General features: G+C 68.0%; 3 protein-coding genes across 6 annotated transcripts; 1 reads left to right on the plus strand and 2 right to left on the minus strand.

Moving 5' to 3' along the window:
• Positions 1 to 135: 135 nt before the first annotated feature.
• Positions 136 to 2,687, plus strand: BET1L (Bet1 golgi vesicular membrane trafficking protein like). 3 transcript variants are annotated; one of them, XM_036029942.1, is made up of 4 exons: positions 136 to 290; positions 1,910 to 2,001; positions 2,243 to 2,299; positions 2,414 to 2,687. In XM_036029942.1, the coding sequence occupies exons 1-4, from the start codon at positions 245 to 247 to the stop codon at positions 2,579 to 2,581; spliced, it is 363 nt and encodes a 120-aa protein (XP_035885835.1). In that variant the 5' UTR covers positions 136 to 244; the 3' UTR covers positions 2,582 to 2,687. The 3 variants fall into 3 exon arrangements, with proteins under 3 accessions (XP_035885835.1, XP_035885834.1, XP_028372271.1); XM_036029941.1 differs by lacking the exon at positions 136 to 290 and adding an exon at positions 517 to 936 and having other exon boundaries at positions 1,893 to 2,001; XM_028516470.2 differs by lacking the exon at positions 136 to 290 and adding an exon at positions 555 to 936.
• A 2,817-nt stretch (positions 2,688 to 5,504) lies between these two features.
• On the minus strand, positions 5,505 to 8,866 carry ODF3 (outer dense fiber of sperm tails 3). Of its 2 annotated transcripts, none has more exons than XM_036029943.1 (6): positions 7,916 to 8,866; positions 7,546 to 7,700; positions 7,079 to 7,180; positions 6,875 to 6,996; positions 6,093 to 6,233; positions 5,505 to 5,778 (listed from the first exon to the last, which is right to left on the minus strand). In XM_036029943.1, exons 1-6 carry the CDS (start codon positions 8,008 to 8,010, stop codon positions 5,689 to 5,691), a joined length of 705 nt encoding a protein of 234 aa, XP_035885836.1. In that variant the 5' UTR covers positions 8,011 to 8,866; the 3' UTR covers positions 5,505 to 5,688. The 2 variants fall into 2 exon arrangements, with proteins under 2 accessions (XP_035885836.1, XP_028373429.1); XM_028517628.2 differs by having other exon boundaries at positions 7,546 to 7,746; positions 7,916 to 8,068.
• Positions 8,867 to 9,379: 513 nt separating this feature from the next.
• On the minus strand, positions 9,380 to 10,591 carry SCGB1C1 (secretoglobin family 1C member 1). The gene is made up of 3 exons (XM_028517718.2): positions 10,449 to 10,591; positions 9,739 to 9,938; positions 9,380 to 9,495 (listed from the first exon to the last, which is right to left on the minus strand). Exons 1-3 carry the CDS (start codon positions 10,501 to 10,503, stop codon positions 9,463 to 9,465), a joined length of 288 nt encoding a protein of 95 aa, XP_028373519.1. The 5' UTR covers positions 10,504 to 10,591; the 3' UTR covers positions 9,380 to 9,462.
• Positions 10,592 to 14,289: the final 3,698 nt, after the last annotated feature.

Here is a 14,289-nt window from a genome sequence, read left to right on the forward strand (position 1 = left end):
CAAAGCAGGGAGCGCGCGCGCGCCTTCAGGTGGCTCTCTCACCCCGGGGTTTCGAGACCGACCTCGGAGCCCGAGTCGCCCTTAAACTGAACAGTGACCCCTTCAGCACTTCTTGGGCCGGACCCGGGGGTGGGGAATGAGGTTTTGAGAGGGGATCCCGACTCGGCCTCATGGTGGGCTGCAAAGGGATCTGCCAAGGGCGGTTTCGCCGACACCAGACGATAAGAAATGAGCCAGGAAAAGGATGTGGGGGAAGGTCACCGAAGGCAGAAGGAACAGCCCGTGGAAAGGTGGAATTGGCCTAGTGGGAGAAAGGGGAGTGTGGGGAGAGGAGGTCAGGACAGAGGCAGAGCCCGGTCAGGTGCGGAGCGCTCTAGCCGTGCACCCCCAGGTACACTGTCTGGCCCACCCGGTTTACTCTTTTGAAAGACGGCGCCCTGAAGATCCCACTTCGATGGGCGGTTGGGAGGAGTCAGGACGCGCAGCGAACGCTCCGCTGCGGCGGGAGGTGGGGTGACTTATGCAACAAGCGTTTGTCGAGCGACTGTGGGGTGCGGAGGCGAGAAGCGCCCGCTCCGAGCGGCCCCGCGCCTCCACCCCCACCAGGGCGCTTCGCGCCTGCGCGCGTCTCCGGCCGCGCCTACCTCCACTCTGTCCGGCCGGGAAGGGCCCGACGCAGCCAGCGCCAGTCAGCCGGGTCCCCGGCGCGGACCAGAGCGACGCCCGAGCGCCGGGAGCGCACAGGCAGTCCCGGTCTACGGGGCCCTTCCGGTGCCCGCCCCGCACCCCAGCCCGACCGCAGCCGGAAGTCGACGGCCCGAGGCGGAAGGGGCGTCGCCGGAAGCTCCTTCGCGGGACGCTGCCACGTCGCGGGAGGTTGCGGTGGATCCGGCGTCGGGGGGGACGGGGCCAGCACGATGGCAGATTGGTCTCGGGGTGAGCGCAGGAGAGCGGGGCCGGGGGGTGCGGGGCCGGCTCACACCCAGGCCGCTGCCCGCAGGAGCCCGCCCCTGGGTGGCCCCGTCGGGAACCCCTGGGTGGCAGGCGGGGCCGGACCGCCGCAGGGTCCCGACGCCCCGAGGCCGCCCTTCCCTGCGCCCCACGTCCCCGGCCCGCACGTCCCCGAGGCGGCGTGGTGGGAGGGCCTCCGCAGGGCTCATAGAGGAGGGGCCCTGGGATCCCCGCTCTCCTGCGGAGCCCCTGTTCTCACCTGCGGAGCGGGGCGCCGATGCCCGTCTCACCGAGCGATCCTTAGCGTCAGGAGTTGGTGAACGTGAAGTGGCCGCGGGGTCTGTAGGCGTCAGTGACGCCCCCGGAACCGGGTCTCACTGAGGCATCTGGTTCTCCGCCACTGGGGGCCGTGGTTTCCACTCACCTGGTGTGGCAGGGATTCCCGGTGACCTGGCTCAGCCCTGTCGTCTCGCATCCCAGCCGGCCCGGCCTGGGGGGTGGGGCGTAAGCCCCGTTCTGTTGTTGGGGAGCGAGGTTTCCTGCCAGGTTGCTCGTCCCTGCTTCGGACTCAGTGTGCAGGTGGTCACTGCCTGCTGTCCTCTGGGTGCCCTTCCCAAGTCTCCCCTAGTCCACACCAGGCTGTTGCACTTACCTCTGAGAACACAAAGCGCACCGGTGTGTGGAGCGATGGGGCAGAGCTGTCCCAGAGCTCCTGAAAGTGCCAGCGGGACTGAACTGTGTAGGGGGCTGTACCCGTGGGGGCTCCTGCCTGTCCCGGCCTGGGCGTGGACACACACAGCCCGCCCACGCGTGTGAAGTCTGCACCGGACCCTGGGTGCCCCAGACGCCAGGCCTGGCCAGATGGGACTGTGGTCAGAGCCCTGAGGCCACCAAGGGCTGCTGGCGGGGGTCGAGGGCTCGTGGGCGGACGCGCCCCTCAGCCTCTCTCCCCCTGCAGCTCAGAGCTCCGGTGCCGTGGAGGAGATTCTGGACCGGGAGAACCTGCGCATGGCCGACAGCCTGGCCTCCAAGGTCACCAGGCTCAAAGCGGTCAGTAGTTGCCCACTGCGGCCTCCAGCTGGCGCCCCTCAGCGGGACCGAGGGGGCGGAGGCCTGGAAGGGTTTCCTGTACCGCCCACCCCCTGTGTGCGGCCCGGGTGGCCCTGGGCCTGACCCCTGGCGGTGGCAGTGTGACCGGCAGAGCTGTTGGCAGGGTCTGCCGTTCTTGGGGGTCAGGTGCCCTTGAGTGTGTGGCCCTGGCCCGACCCTGCCCCCTCTGTGTCCCGACCAGCTGGCCCTGGACATTGACAGGGATGCGGAGGACCAGAACCGGTACCTGGACGGCATGGTAAGGTCTGCAGCCAGCAGGGGCCTCCATCGGCTCTGCCCTCCGCCCGCTGCCAGGCCCCGGGGTGGGTGTGGAGGTGCCGCCTGGGGTGACCGAGCTCGGTTCCTCCCCCAGGACTCGGACTTCTCAAGCGTGACGGGCCTGCTCACGGGGAGCGTGAAGCGCTTTTCCACGATGGCACGGTCTGGGCGAGACAACCGGAAGCTGCTGTGCGGTGTGGCCATGGGCCTGATCGTGGTCTTCTTCATCCTCTCCTACTTCCTGTCGAGGGCAAGGACGTGAGCTGGGGGAGCTGGCCTCTGTGGGTGCCCGGGGCAACCAGAGCCTCCCCCTGCCTGGTGTCCAGGGCTCCAGTGGACCTCCTGCAAAAGACTCCCTTGAGATGCTGGCTGTGGTCTAAATCTTCCTGTGTGGCGTGAGGCCCCGCTGTGAGGCCCTGCTGTGAGGCCCTGCTGAGCCGGAGCCCCGTGGGCGGGCACCCTGTGGGCCAGCGCCCACGTCTGAGCGGAGTGGCTGAGAGTCCTGGATGTGGCCACCTTTGGGCAGCCCTTCCCCGGTCCTGCGGCGTCTACATCGCAGGGCTCCTGTGCCCCGAGTCCCGGCCCGGGGGCGGCGGTTGCTCTGGGCCAGGTGTGTGTGGGCGGACCCTCGCTGAGGGCCCCTCACTCGCCCCCGCCTGCCTTCCCGCCCCACGTCCGGCGCCAGCCCGTGGTCGAGGGTGCGGATGGAGCTGTGGACTGGTTCCGGCTGGAGGCCCCGGGCCCCGTCCTTTTGGATCCTGCAGCCCTATACCCCAGGGCGGGGACCCGCGCCTTCTCAGGATGAGGATCTTCCCAAAGACGCGTCCCTGAGGCTGGGTCGCCGGGAAACGAGGCTCTGGGGGCTCAGAGAGTCAGGCCGAGTGTCTGGGTCACGGGGGCTTGTGGGTCTCGACAGGACCCCCTTGGCAGGACCCACGGGTCACTTCTTGAGGGTCCCCGGGCTGTTTCTTCTGTACCAAGCCAGGCTGTACCTCCCTCAGGGAGCCTCCCCTTGCTGTGAGGGGGCCCTGGGCCAGCCCCTCACCCCACCTTTCACAGACTTTCCTCCCCCCCCACCTGTCCTCGGGCCCTGGCTGCCCACTTGGCCAGCCCCACGCACCACCAACCAGACCCCAGGCCCGGCCAGGCCAGCGGCTTCCCCCCACAGTGAGGCCCCAGCGCCCTTGCCTTCATGTGGAGACTGGTGGTGATGGGTCCGGCGTCCTTCCCTGTCCTCATGCCCACGCTCTGCCTTCCTGGTCACCCCCCGCTCACTGCCTGGGGACAGGTGGCCCCTGCCCGCCCTCCTGTGTGGTCCCATCCAGGGGCCTGTCGGCTCCTGCCTTCCTGCTGCTCCTCTCGGCAGGCCTGCCATGGTCACCACCTGGCATGGTGTCCTCTCTTCGGCACACATGGACGGGCCCCCCTGGCTCAGGGCTCTGCCTTGTCAGCCCCACTGTCTGGCACAGGCTCACTTGCCACCGAGGCTGCCGGCCTGCCCCTGTCTCGATCTGCCTCCCCTTGACGGTGCAGCCCTGGGTGCTGCCCTGCACACTGGCGGCCCTGGGCACCTTGGCTTTGGCTCAGGCCCCCCCCCCCCCCCGGCCCATCTTGAGTGAATGGGGACTTGTCCACAGTTTACCAGGCGGCACAGCAGCTGCCCGCACATCTCCCCACTGCGGTCTGCTCCCTGCGGACACCGGAACCCAAGCACCTGCCCCCGACCCCTCCATGGGCCTGTGGTGTCAGCCGCACACTCTGGGAGCAAGCCCTGGCCGGCACCAGGTCACCACAGAGGGTGGCTGTGCCCACTCGTTGCCGGTGCACACCAGGAGTGGGGGTTCTGTGCTCGCTGTGTCCTTGGGTCGCTGCTCTCTCCTTGCAGCTTCTGTTTGGGAGCCTGGGGGTTAGCTCCTTTCTGTCTTGTTTCTCTCTCTCACTGTGTTGGGGGGGGGTTGGCAACTCAGCCAGAGTGGGGTGTCCTGTGGGCTGTGCCCTCCTCGCTCAGCCCTGTGCACGCAAGGCTTGGTCCTGGGGGCGGGAGGGGTTTGTTGACACTGGTCCCCAAGGCCAGTCTGTGTCAGGTGGCCAGGCCTGTCTCATAATTCGATGACAAAACATTGAACCATAAAAATTTGGAATAAACAGCCCTGGCTAGTGTGGCTCAGTGGGTTGAGCGCTGGCTTACAAACCAAAGGGTCACTGGTTCGATTCCCAGTCAGGGCACATGCCTGGGTTGTGGGCCAGGTCCCAGTAGGGGGTGCATGAGAGGCAACCACACATTGATGTTTCTCTCCCTCCCCCTCTCTAAAAGTAATAAAAAAAGATCTCTTTTTAAAATTTTGGAATAAACAGCTTCCTCATTTCCTTGGGGGCTGGAGAGGGTTTTGGGTGGTGCTGACCCTGGTCCATAGACACCAGAGGTGCCGACGGGTCTCGGCCTCTCCTGGGTCCCTGCACCTCCGGGCTCGTGCCCTCAGGCGGCCCCCACCCCCACGTCCCTGCAGCCAGACGGGGCAGGGCAGGGTGGGGGCCGACCGCCTCGTCCAGATTCCACGAAGAGCAAGCTGCGGGTCGCCCTGCGTGCCCTGTGTGGCGGCACCCGCAGGCTCCTTCCCTGCCGGCGTCCTGCGCTCCCGCCTCGTCTGTGGTGCGCCACCGGTCACCTGGAAACCCAGTCACTTGAATGGCAGCAGTGACTCCTGTCTCACTGTCACTGTGCTTGGGACTCGCGACGGGCTGGGGGTCGGCACCCGAAGGCTCACTCGCTTGGTAGCGGGGGAGGCCTGGGGCGAGCCGAGGGCCGGGGTGCCACCCACAGCCCCACAAATGCTGCTGCTGCTGCAGAAGGCGAGCGAGGTTTGGGGGGGCCCAGGTGGAAGCTGCCTGCTCTGTGTGCTGCGTGGCATGGCCCCAGGGGACACTTCCTGTCACTTTGTTGAGGCCACAGGCTCCGGTGCAGAGTGGAGGGGAGGGGCACAGACCCTTCTCCCGGGGAGACTCCGTCCCAGAGGGAGCAGAGCACACGGCCGGGCAGGGACAGGCCGCTGTGGCCGTCCGGAGTCTCTGAATTCGCAGGGCGCGACCCAAGGCCCAATTGGGAGGGCCGGCTGGGCGTCCTGGCTCCCCAGCCCTCCCGGAAGACCTGATCCTCCCCCCAAGACGAGCCCGTTGCCAATGGAATCGTGATTTATTAAATATGTGGGCACAGCAGGGAAGGAAATTAGCAAACAGAAAAGTAGCATAGAAAAAATGTTGCAAGTCTCCAGACGAGCGTGCTGGGCCCTGCAGGGCCAGGTGGCCACCGCTCAGCGGGGCAGGGTCGGCCCCCACAGCCCAGGCCCGCGGCTGGGGGGCCGCGGGGCGGGGCTAGTCCGTCTGCACCAGCAGGGGCGTCATGTAGTCAGAGTGCTTGATGCCGAAGGTGATGATGGGGGCGCAGGGCTTGGTCAGGGTCACCTGGGGGAGGAGGGGCTGTGAGAGGGGCTGGCCCCCCGCCCACACCCCACCCGAGAGAGGCTCTGTGCTCTCAGGCTGGGCCTGCTGATGGCTGTCCTTTCCCCAAGAGGACCAGTGTAAAGGGGACACTGCCAAATCTGAGCACAGGACCTGCTGTGTGGCAAGTGCTCAGCCGAATTCACGGTCTGGGGACAAGGAGCCCGCTCGCTGGGGGACTGGGGGAGGGGCCGGGTGCCACAAGTGTACCGGCAGGCCCCCCAACCCCACCCCATCCTCTCACAATTCCCGCCCCCCCCCCCCTCCGCCTTTCAGACCTTCTCAGGGCTGTGGGCCCCTGGCCCTGGCTTGAGGGTCTTGTCCCCCGGGGGCTCCACGCGGGCAGCGATGGTGTACTGCGGAGCCTTCAGCTTGGTCACCTGCACATCCGTCTGGTGGTAGGCTGCGGGGCCTGGGGTCTGGGGGGCCAGAGGGGCTCAGACAGTCTCTGCCTGCCCGGGCCTGTGGCCCCAGAGGGCAGCGGGCTGTGCCGGAGGTCGGGTCTCGGGCCCCAGGCCTCTGTGCGTCTGTGCCGGGGGGGGGCCCCCCTGACCCCGGACAGCGCTCCCCGGGGGGTGAAGCCCCGGGGCTGGCCCCCACCCCGCCGTCTGTGTGGGGCGTCGTCCTCGGGGTGAAGCCCTGGGGCAGAGACACCCAGCGTGTGGCGGCCGGGCTCGCCCTGCTGCGCGTGTGAGCGGCCCCTTTTCTGGGCCGGGGCGCTGTCCTGTGCGGCCAGGCTGGAGAGGAGGGGACACCGGTGCGGGGGGGCATCCGCACTGGCTGCCGCCCCCGGCCCCCAGCTCCCCTCGTCCCGCACCACCCCGCACCGCCGACCGCCCTTGCCTGGACTCTGTGGACCCCTCCCCGGCTCAACCCTCCCCTGCTGCTCTCGAGTGTGGCCGGCGCAGGGCAGGCCCCCGCAGATGGAGCGCTGAGGGCCTTGGGGTGGGGGGCAGGGTCGGGCTGGAGGGTGCTGGGTCCTGGGGAAGGGGCCACGAGGGCTAGTCTCAGGGACGTGCTGCCTCCCCCCGCCCCCCCCCCCCCGCCCCGTGTGCCTTGCCTTGTGCAGGTCGTCGCTGAAGCCGCCCAGCTTGCTGCGGCCCTTGATGGAGAAGGAGGGCTGGGAGGCCTTGCCCACCGAGTGCGGCCCCATCACGGCAGGCAGCATGTACGCGGCGGGGCCTGCAGGGGCGCCAGCGCTGAGTCTCCCCTGCCCCGTGCACACCCCCACCCAGTCCGAGGGGCTGTCGGGGCCGCCGCAGACCTGGGGTGCTGTCCACGCGGAAGGTCCTGGTCCGGGCGGAAATGGAGTGGCTGGGCGCTGAGTCGAACACGTGCTTGGTAGATCTCTCCGGAAAGTAGTCGCCTGCGGGGGGGAAGCAGCAGAGGGGTGCTGGCCGGGCGGGGCCGTCCTGCACTCGCCCGGTTGGCGCAGGGGCCTCAAGGACGACCCCCGACATTGCGGGCCCCCGGCCTCTGGCCCCTGCTCGGGTGGTGAGGGTGGTGACAGTGGGGGGTCGGGGGTTTCGGGAGGGGAGGTGCTGTGGCGGGGTGGGGGCAGGGGCCCCGGACGGCGGGTCAGAGCCGCTCAGGTGTCTCAGAGGCTCCTCTGCGGGCCGGTGGTCACTCCCCTGCAGGAGGGTGGCGGCCGTGCTCCGTCGCACGCCGGCTCAGTGGTGCGGTGGCCGCGGCAGGGGCGGGCTGGGCCGAGGCAGGGCCACTGTCACGCACCCGGGCCAGGGGTCAGCATGGTCTTGGTGTGGTAGCGCCCCAGGATGGAGAAGGCGGGGCCGTAGTCCTTGCCGGTCCTCAGTATCTTGGGGTTCACGCTGTAGCGCGGCCCTGGGGAGCAGTTCTCCGACAGGAGCATGGGGGCCCCGCGGAAGCTGTAGGCGGGTGCACGCACCTTGGTGGGCGTGTGCTTCACGAAGCCTGCGGGGCGGGGGCTCTCAGTGGCCTGGAGCCAGAGCCCGACCTCCCCCAGCCTGTTGCACCTGGAGGGGCTGATGCTCTGCCGCCCAGATGAGCCCCAGGCCTGCCCACCCCAGGCTCACCCCAGACCTGGCTCCTGCCCCAGGGAGACCGGCTCCCAGGCACCTACCTGTGGTAGGTGGAATCATGTACTTGGGCCCGGGGCTGCTGTAGAGGGCCATGATGGGCCCCCGGGGGCGATGGGGCCTCCAGCTTCCCACCCATACGTCCTCCACCATGGCAGCTGTGTGTGTGGACAGGGGGGTGAGCCAGGGCTGGAGGGCCCACCCCTCCCCCCGCCCCCGCCTGTACCCCCACCCACTCCTCAGCGGGGTCGCAAGCTGGCCCAGACCTAAGGCCTGTGGAAACTCCTGTTTGGAGTCGTGGGTTTGCTCTGCCCTCGCCAGCACCCAGGGCAGCGGCCTCAGACACCGCTGCACAAGCCCAGACCAGCCGTGTCTCTGGGGCCTCATGGCTGCACCTCGCTGGCTCTGGGGGTCTGGGTAGTTCCTCCCACTCGGAGGCTGCTGGGCATGGCGGGGCAAGAGCAGCGGGCAGCCGGGCTGAGGCTGCGCTCTGGGGTGGGGCGGGGGTGGTGGGCCCCGAGGGCCCCTTGCCTCTTGGGTCCGGGTGCAGCACTTGGAGCAGCCTCTGGACCACGCCTCCTCAGAGGTGGTCCCGTTGCATCGTCCTTGGTGCTGGAGTTCCCCAGAAAGCAGCGTGCCCGGAGGGCCTCTGCCCCTCTCCTCTCCCGAGGGGGGCTGGGGCGTTGGGCCGGGTCCCGGCCCCTGAGCTCTGGAATGCGGCTCTGGGAGGGTGGGTTCTAGATTCCTGTCTGTGTGAGGGAGACAATGGCCTCTCCTGGATGGGGCGAGCCCCCCACCCCGCACCTTGCCAGGTGTGGCTCTGGTCCCGGGACTTCACTCTGCTCCTCGTCACCCAAAGGGGGTGGCGAGTTCGTGGGGACCCAGAGCCAGGTGGCCCAGGGGCAGAGGTCGTGGGGGCTGGAGTCGGGCCTGCTCAGCTCTGTCCTCGGAGACCACTGAGCAGGGGAAGCAGAGACAGGAAGGAGTCCCGGGGCCCTGGGGCCCCGGGGTCCCGGGCCAGGCCTGGAGGGGAGCTGGCGGCCCCTGGCGGGGCCCTGCTCTGTGACGTGCCACGCTGGCCAGCCGGCCCCTCAGGCTCAGGACCCTCACAGGCTGGCACAGCCTTTCTCACCTTCGCTGGGCCCCTCTGGGGGCTCTGGCTTGGGCATCTTCCAGGCTCTTTCCTGGGTGATTTTGTGGGGAGGCCGCTCTCGGCCCTGGGCCGGGCCACGTGGGGACGGTGGCAGCTCACTGGCTGGCTCAGAGCGAGCGCCCCCCAGCCGGGCCCTCCCTGGGCCCGGGCTCTGCCTGGCCCGCTCCGAGCCCCTTCCCCTGCCCAGACGTGTCTCCGCCCGTCACCCTCCCCTGTCCTCCGGCCTCATGGGCCTCGAATGGCTTTGCATTGCGGGCCCCCCTCTGTGTGAGGCGCTTACACGTGTGCCTCATGCATGTGCACTGCGTGTGCGTGTGGTTGTGTCCCTGAGTGTGGGAAGAGACAGAGCCAGAGCCTGAGCTGCAGGAGGTTTATTGATTGAGTAGTTGAGCAGGAAGTCACGCATGGCGGAGGGGGTGTGGCCACGTCTGGGGTCCGCTAGGCGCCGTTCTCACTGCCCAGCACTTGCGCCTGGAAGGCAGACATGGGTGGGGCCCCTCCTGGTGAGCGGTCCCCACAGAGCCGCAGTGCCGTCAGGAGCACAGGTGCGGGGCCCCCCCCCCCGGGGGACGGTGGGCCCCTACCACCGGGGGGCAGTGTGCGGGGGCAGTGATGCCTGCGGTGTCACCCCTGTAGGTGAGGTGGTGTGGGGAGTCTGGGGGCGGAGGGCCTGGGGAGCAGGGCTGCGGGAAGTGGGGTGCCCCGACACAGTACCAGCAGGTTGACCATCGCCTCCTTGTGCATGGACTGCAGGCCGTCTATGCAGGACTTGAGCTCCGTCAGCGCAGCCTTGGCGTTGGCGTTGACGTCGTACTTGCCCAGGGGCCCCTCGTAGAGCTCCTCAGGGGACCCCACCAGCAGCGTTTGCAGGAATTCCATGAAAAACTCACTGTTGTCCTCCCCCGTGGCCCGCCCTGCGTGGGGGGTGGGATGATGCCAGGACAGAGGGAATCCAGCCCTGGCCCCTAGCCGCCCCAGGCCTCCAACCTCCGTGGTCTCCAGAGCCCCCATCAGGGCCTGCCTCGCCTGTGCCAGGCGTCCCCTACGCTTACCTAGCTTCACCTGCCCCTGATCTCTCTCCACAGCAGCCCCACACCTGCATGCCCGCAGACCCCGGCTGCGACCCTAACCTCAGCTTTCTGTCTGCACTCTCTGTGCCCTGGGCTTCGGGGAGAGGAGAGCCAAGCTCCTGGTGCGGGGATCCCCTCTGTGTGAGGCCGGCCTGGGGCTCGGAGAGTGGGGCTGGAGTCGGCAGGGGCTGGGGTCGTTGCCCACCTCTGGGTTCTGGGTTCTAGGATGGAGGAGGGCTGGGGTGCCGGGGCACGCTCCACTGTGGGGGGCCAGCGCCTGGGCCTCTAGCTTGCTAGGTCCCCGCCCACCCCCACAGCACAGTGTGCCGGAGGCCCCTGTCCGAGCAGACTCACCGCAGGTGCAGAGCAGGAGGACTGCCGCCAGCAGGAGGGCGCTGCTCCCCTTCATGGCGGACAGCAGAGGCTCCCCGGGAGCAGCCTTGGCCGGCTTTATGTCCCAGGGGCGGCCCCAGGCCGGGGCGGGTGGGGGCGAGGGCGGGCCGACCTGCCCATCAGGACCTGCCAGGGGAGGTGGGTGGTGGGGGTGTGTCCTCACCTTGCCCTCCAGGGGGCACTGCGCAGCCACGAGCTTAGGTGCTGGTGAGGGTGGGCAGCAGATGGTTTTGGGGGAGTGGGCACAGGTGAGGGGCGCCGTGACCCTGGGCAGGGAGGAAGGACGGTCGTGCCAGGGGCCTCTGGCTTGTGGGTCAGAGTGGCTGGCTCTGGGCCAGTTCTGAGTCTTTGTTTTGGGGGTCAGTTCCCCTCCATTCGATGAGCCACACGGGTTGGCATCTGGCTTGCAGCCCAGGGACTCAGGCCAGCAGAGGTGGGGGCCGTCCCGGAGGCCTGTCGGCACCACCGTGCCCTGGCCAGAGGCAAGGGGGCAGAGCTTCCTTCTGTGGCCAGCCCAGCCCCAGCTGGCCTCAGATACAGGGCGACAGTCACACCCACCCCAGCCCCAACCAGGTGTGCCCCCCCCCCCCCCCCAGCAGCCATTCCTGGTTTCTGGAGTCCTGGCCTTGCCCCCTGTCCCCTGCTGCCACCTGGTGGCTAATGGTGTCCTACCGGATGGTCCTGCTCACTCCAGAGGACCGGGAGTCCAGCCCCTGCCCAGCCAGCCTCATTGGGCCCTGACCTGCACATCCCCAGACCTGCCCACAGATTGGCTTTGTCCACGCTGGTGGCCGTGGTGGGCTTTGTCACCCTGCCCCTCATTCGCCTCCCGCTGGGCTTGACTGTGTCGCGGACCCCAAGGGAGGGGTCTCTCTGAGGTGTCGGGGTTTATCCCCGCTGCAGCGTTCTCACCAGCATAACCTCCCGTGCAAACGTCCCAGCTTCCAGCAGACACAGCAGAAACAGCCCCGCCCAGTGCTGCGGGGCGCCCTGGGCCCCCAGACCCCTCATCTGGCCGCCCCAGCCTTCCGTCTTCACCTGGGGCCTGGCTCCTGGGGAGCGACAGACACACACGGCGTCTCCCCCTCCCCCGCCCCGCCCTGGGCCGGGCCGCCTTCTGCTGGGAAGTTACAGTCGGACCTTCTCTCAGGAGGTCGCACACGCTGCGGAGCCGTGCGCTGCGCGGTCGCACGCCCGCAGACGCGCGGGTGGCACGGTGACATCGGGGAGCTGCTCCCCTGACTGCTCAGGCCCCTCGGGCGAGTTTCTGCACATTCATTTCTCCCGGCGACCCCTTCCCCGCGACCCAAGGGGCCCCGGGAGGACGTGGGTGTTTGTTCTCGCACGGAAACTCGGAGGCCGTTAAACGGCGGTGCTGCCGGACAAAGCGGCGAGCCGGACTGCCTGGCCGACGTCGCTGACGGTCTGGGGCCGGGGTGCCTTCTTTTTCCTGGGAGTCCTTCTGTGCCAGCACTGCGAGCTGGACCGCCCGCCCCCGACGGCTGTCCCGCCTGGAAATGCGTCCGGGCTGCGGGAGGCAGCGGCTGGCGTGCCAGCGCACCGTGAGGAGGGGCTCCCCTGCCCCCTCCCAGCACACCTGGAAAGCGCAGCACGCACTCTGTCCTGTTTACTTCTTTCTGCTGGTCTGCGTGACTCCCCTTCCGGCAGACTGGAGCTTTCTGAGGGCAGAGGTCAGGCCCCTGCTAAGTTCCGCGTCACCTGTGCGTGCGTGGCAAAGTTGCCTCTCTGGCCAGACACGCCGCCGGCACGCAGCGTGGGGCGTGGGAGGGCTCTCTGCTGGGGACGGGGGAGCACGGGCCGGAGCACTGCCCGCGGGGCTGCGGCCCCTCACCTCCCAGCTGAGGGAGGGTGCGTGTGCGCCCCCGCTGGGCCGGCTTCCCCGGGAACCACCGTCTTCCGTGTCGGTGGGGGCAGGCCCTGTGTGGCATGTGGACGGTGACTCAAGTGCCCAGTGAGGTTCCTTTCGCTGTGAAAAGGCCGCCAAAGCCCCAGATGTTCCCTGCCCACCGCAGGGGTGTGGGCTCTGCCGAGTGAGAGGCGCTGTAAGGCGGGGTCATGGTTGTTTGTGACCTTCAAGCCCAGACGGGCTCGTGAGAAGCATCTGCCCTGCTCAGTGAGGGAGAGGTGATGGAAACCCTGACCCAGTGCGACCCCAAACCTGCCCTTTCCTGAGGCGGGGTGGCTGCAGGTCGGGGGCTTGTGCCCTGACCGGCACCCCCACCTCGGAACACAATGTCCAGAAGCTCCATCAGTGACCGGGAGCCAAAGCTCCCGTCCACGGCCCTGAGGGAAGAGTGTGTGTGTGTGTGTGTGTGTAGGAAGGGAAGCAGGAGACACTCTGGCTGGAAACTGGAGCTCACAGAGCCTCCCCACTAGCCACCGGCTTGTGTGAGGTCCTTGCATCCGCTTGCTGGGTCTGGTATCAGCCGAGAGGCCACACCGAGGTCCGGTCTGCCCTCAGCAGGGGCAGGACAGGAAAACTGACCCTGGAGCACGCACGCACCCCGAGAAACCAAGCGTCCTGGCTTCTCCGTGCCACACTGGCTGTCCTGCCTTTCTCCCACGAGGCTCCTCAAAGGAGGCCGCCTGACGGCCGCAGAAAGGGGTCCCGCCTCGTTCCCTGGCCGCCCACCACCTGTCACGCTGGGTTCCACGTGGCCTCCTCCCTCCCTGCCTCTGGGGAGGGCTGTGACATCCTGGGGCCTTCTCCTAAGAGCGTGGCAGCCTAAGGGACACTGACCTCCAGGCCCCTGCAGGGGACTGGACTAGAAGAGCCTCGCTCCGGTACCTCTGAGGTACCGGTGGCCCATTTCAGTGCCTCCATGAATCATCAAAAATGCCAACGTTTTGGCTTCCAAACTCAATGTCACAGACTGCCTTTGACACTCGGAAGCGGGACAGAAATTCTCAGGCAAGACACCCCGTTTCCGCGCTCAGGACACGCGGATGCCTTGCGGCGCCTGTGGGTGGCCGGGGCCTGCCTTCGGCCCATTTCACGGAGGAGGGTTCTGAGGCCTGAGCTGGTCAGAATCGTGTGCTGCCCCCTCAGATCCTGGGCTCCCCGAAACCCCGGGCTGAAGCCCACTGCACTGCCCTCCTGACGGGGTGCCTGGCCACACCTCAGCCCAGCATGACTCCCTGACCAGAGGCCCCTCTGGCCGTCAAGCTGGCTCTCACCCAGGTGTTCAGGGCTCACTCACTTCTGGAGTTCTAGCCCCCGATGGCCAGCAGCGTCTTCGGCTTGGGGTTCCCGGACAAGAGAAGGACAGGGCCAGAGCTGACCAGCCCGCGCCCAGGGCTCACCTTGCTGACTGGGGCAGCATGGGGCTGGTGGGCGCCCTGGCAGGGTTGGTGGGCGGGGGGGTGAGGGCATGTGAGCTCCTGTGCGCAGAGCCTCTGCCGGGGACGTTCCAGACTGGGAAGGAAGCGACACATGCCTGCCTTTGAGCACCTGCCACCTGGCCGAGGAGACGCGTGCTAGGAATTCAGGAAGTGACACGTTGGAACAGAACCCCAGCAAGGGCCCGTGAACGTGGTGCGAGCCAATGAGCTGAGGATGGACGGATTTCAGGAGGAGGGGCATTCCCTCCCAGCAGAGGGAAATTGTTTCTTAGTCCAGATCCCGCTCAGACCTGAACCGGAGGCCCCCGCGGAGTCCCTTTCTACGGTCATCTCTCCCACAGACACTCGGGAGAGCCCAGAGAGGGGTGTCACTTGTTGAAAGGCACACAGCGGGTGTGTAGCCATACTCCAGTGCCGGGGAATGTTCGGCTCAGAGAGG

The sequence above is a fragment of the Phyllostomus discolor genome, chromosome 6, assembly GCF_004126475.2.
Source record: "Phyllostomus discolor isolate MPI-MPIP mPhyDis1 chromosome 6, mPhyDis1.pri.v3, whole genome shotgun sequence".
Lineage (NCBI taxonomy): Eukaryota > Metazoa > Chordata > Mammalia > Chiroptera > Phyllostomidae > Phyllostomus > Phyllostomus discolor.

Coding starts and splice junctions, on each gene's coding strand:
- BET1L (XM_036029941.1), top strand. CDS start 521: ATGCAACAAGCGTTTGTCGAGCGACTGTGGGGTGCGGAGGCGAGAAGC. Junction 937..1,892: donor GATGGCAGATTGGTCTCGGG/GTGAGCGCAGGA, acceptor CGCGCCCCTCAG/CCTCTCTCCCCCTGCAGCTC. Junction 2,002..2,242: donor AGGTCACCAGGCTCAAAGCG/GTCAGTAGTTGC, acceptor TGTCCCGACCAG/CTGGCCCTGGACATTGACAG.
- ODF3 (XM_028517628.2), bottom strand. CDS start 8,024: ATGGTGGAGGACGTATGGGTGGGAAGCTGGAGGCCCCATCGCCCCCGG. Junction 7,747..7,915: donor CATGATTCCACCTACCACAG/GTAGGTGCCTGG, acceptor CCCGCCCCGCAG/GCTTCGTGAAGCACACGCCC. Junction 7,181..7,545: donor CATGCTGACCCCTGGCCCGG/GTGCGTGACAGT, acceptor TCCCCCCCGCAG/GCGACTACTTTCCGGAGAGA.
- SCGB1C1 (XM_028517718.2), bottom strand. CDS start 10,503: ATGAAGGGGAGCAGCGCCCTCCTGCTGGCGGCAGTCCTCCTGCTCTGC. Junction 9,939..10,448: donor CCTCCTGCTCTGCACCTGCG/GTGAGTCTGCTC, acceptor CCCCCCACGCAG/GGCGGGCCACGGGGGAGGAC. Junction 9,496..9,738: donor AGGCGATGGTCAACCTGCTG/GTACTGTGTCGG, acceptor TCTGCCTTCCAG/GCGCAAGTGCTGGGCAGTGA.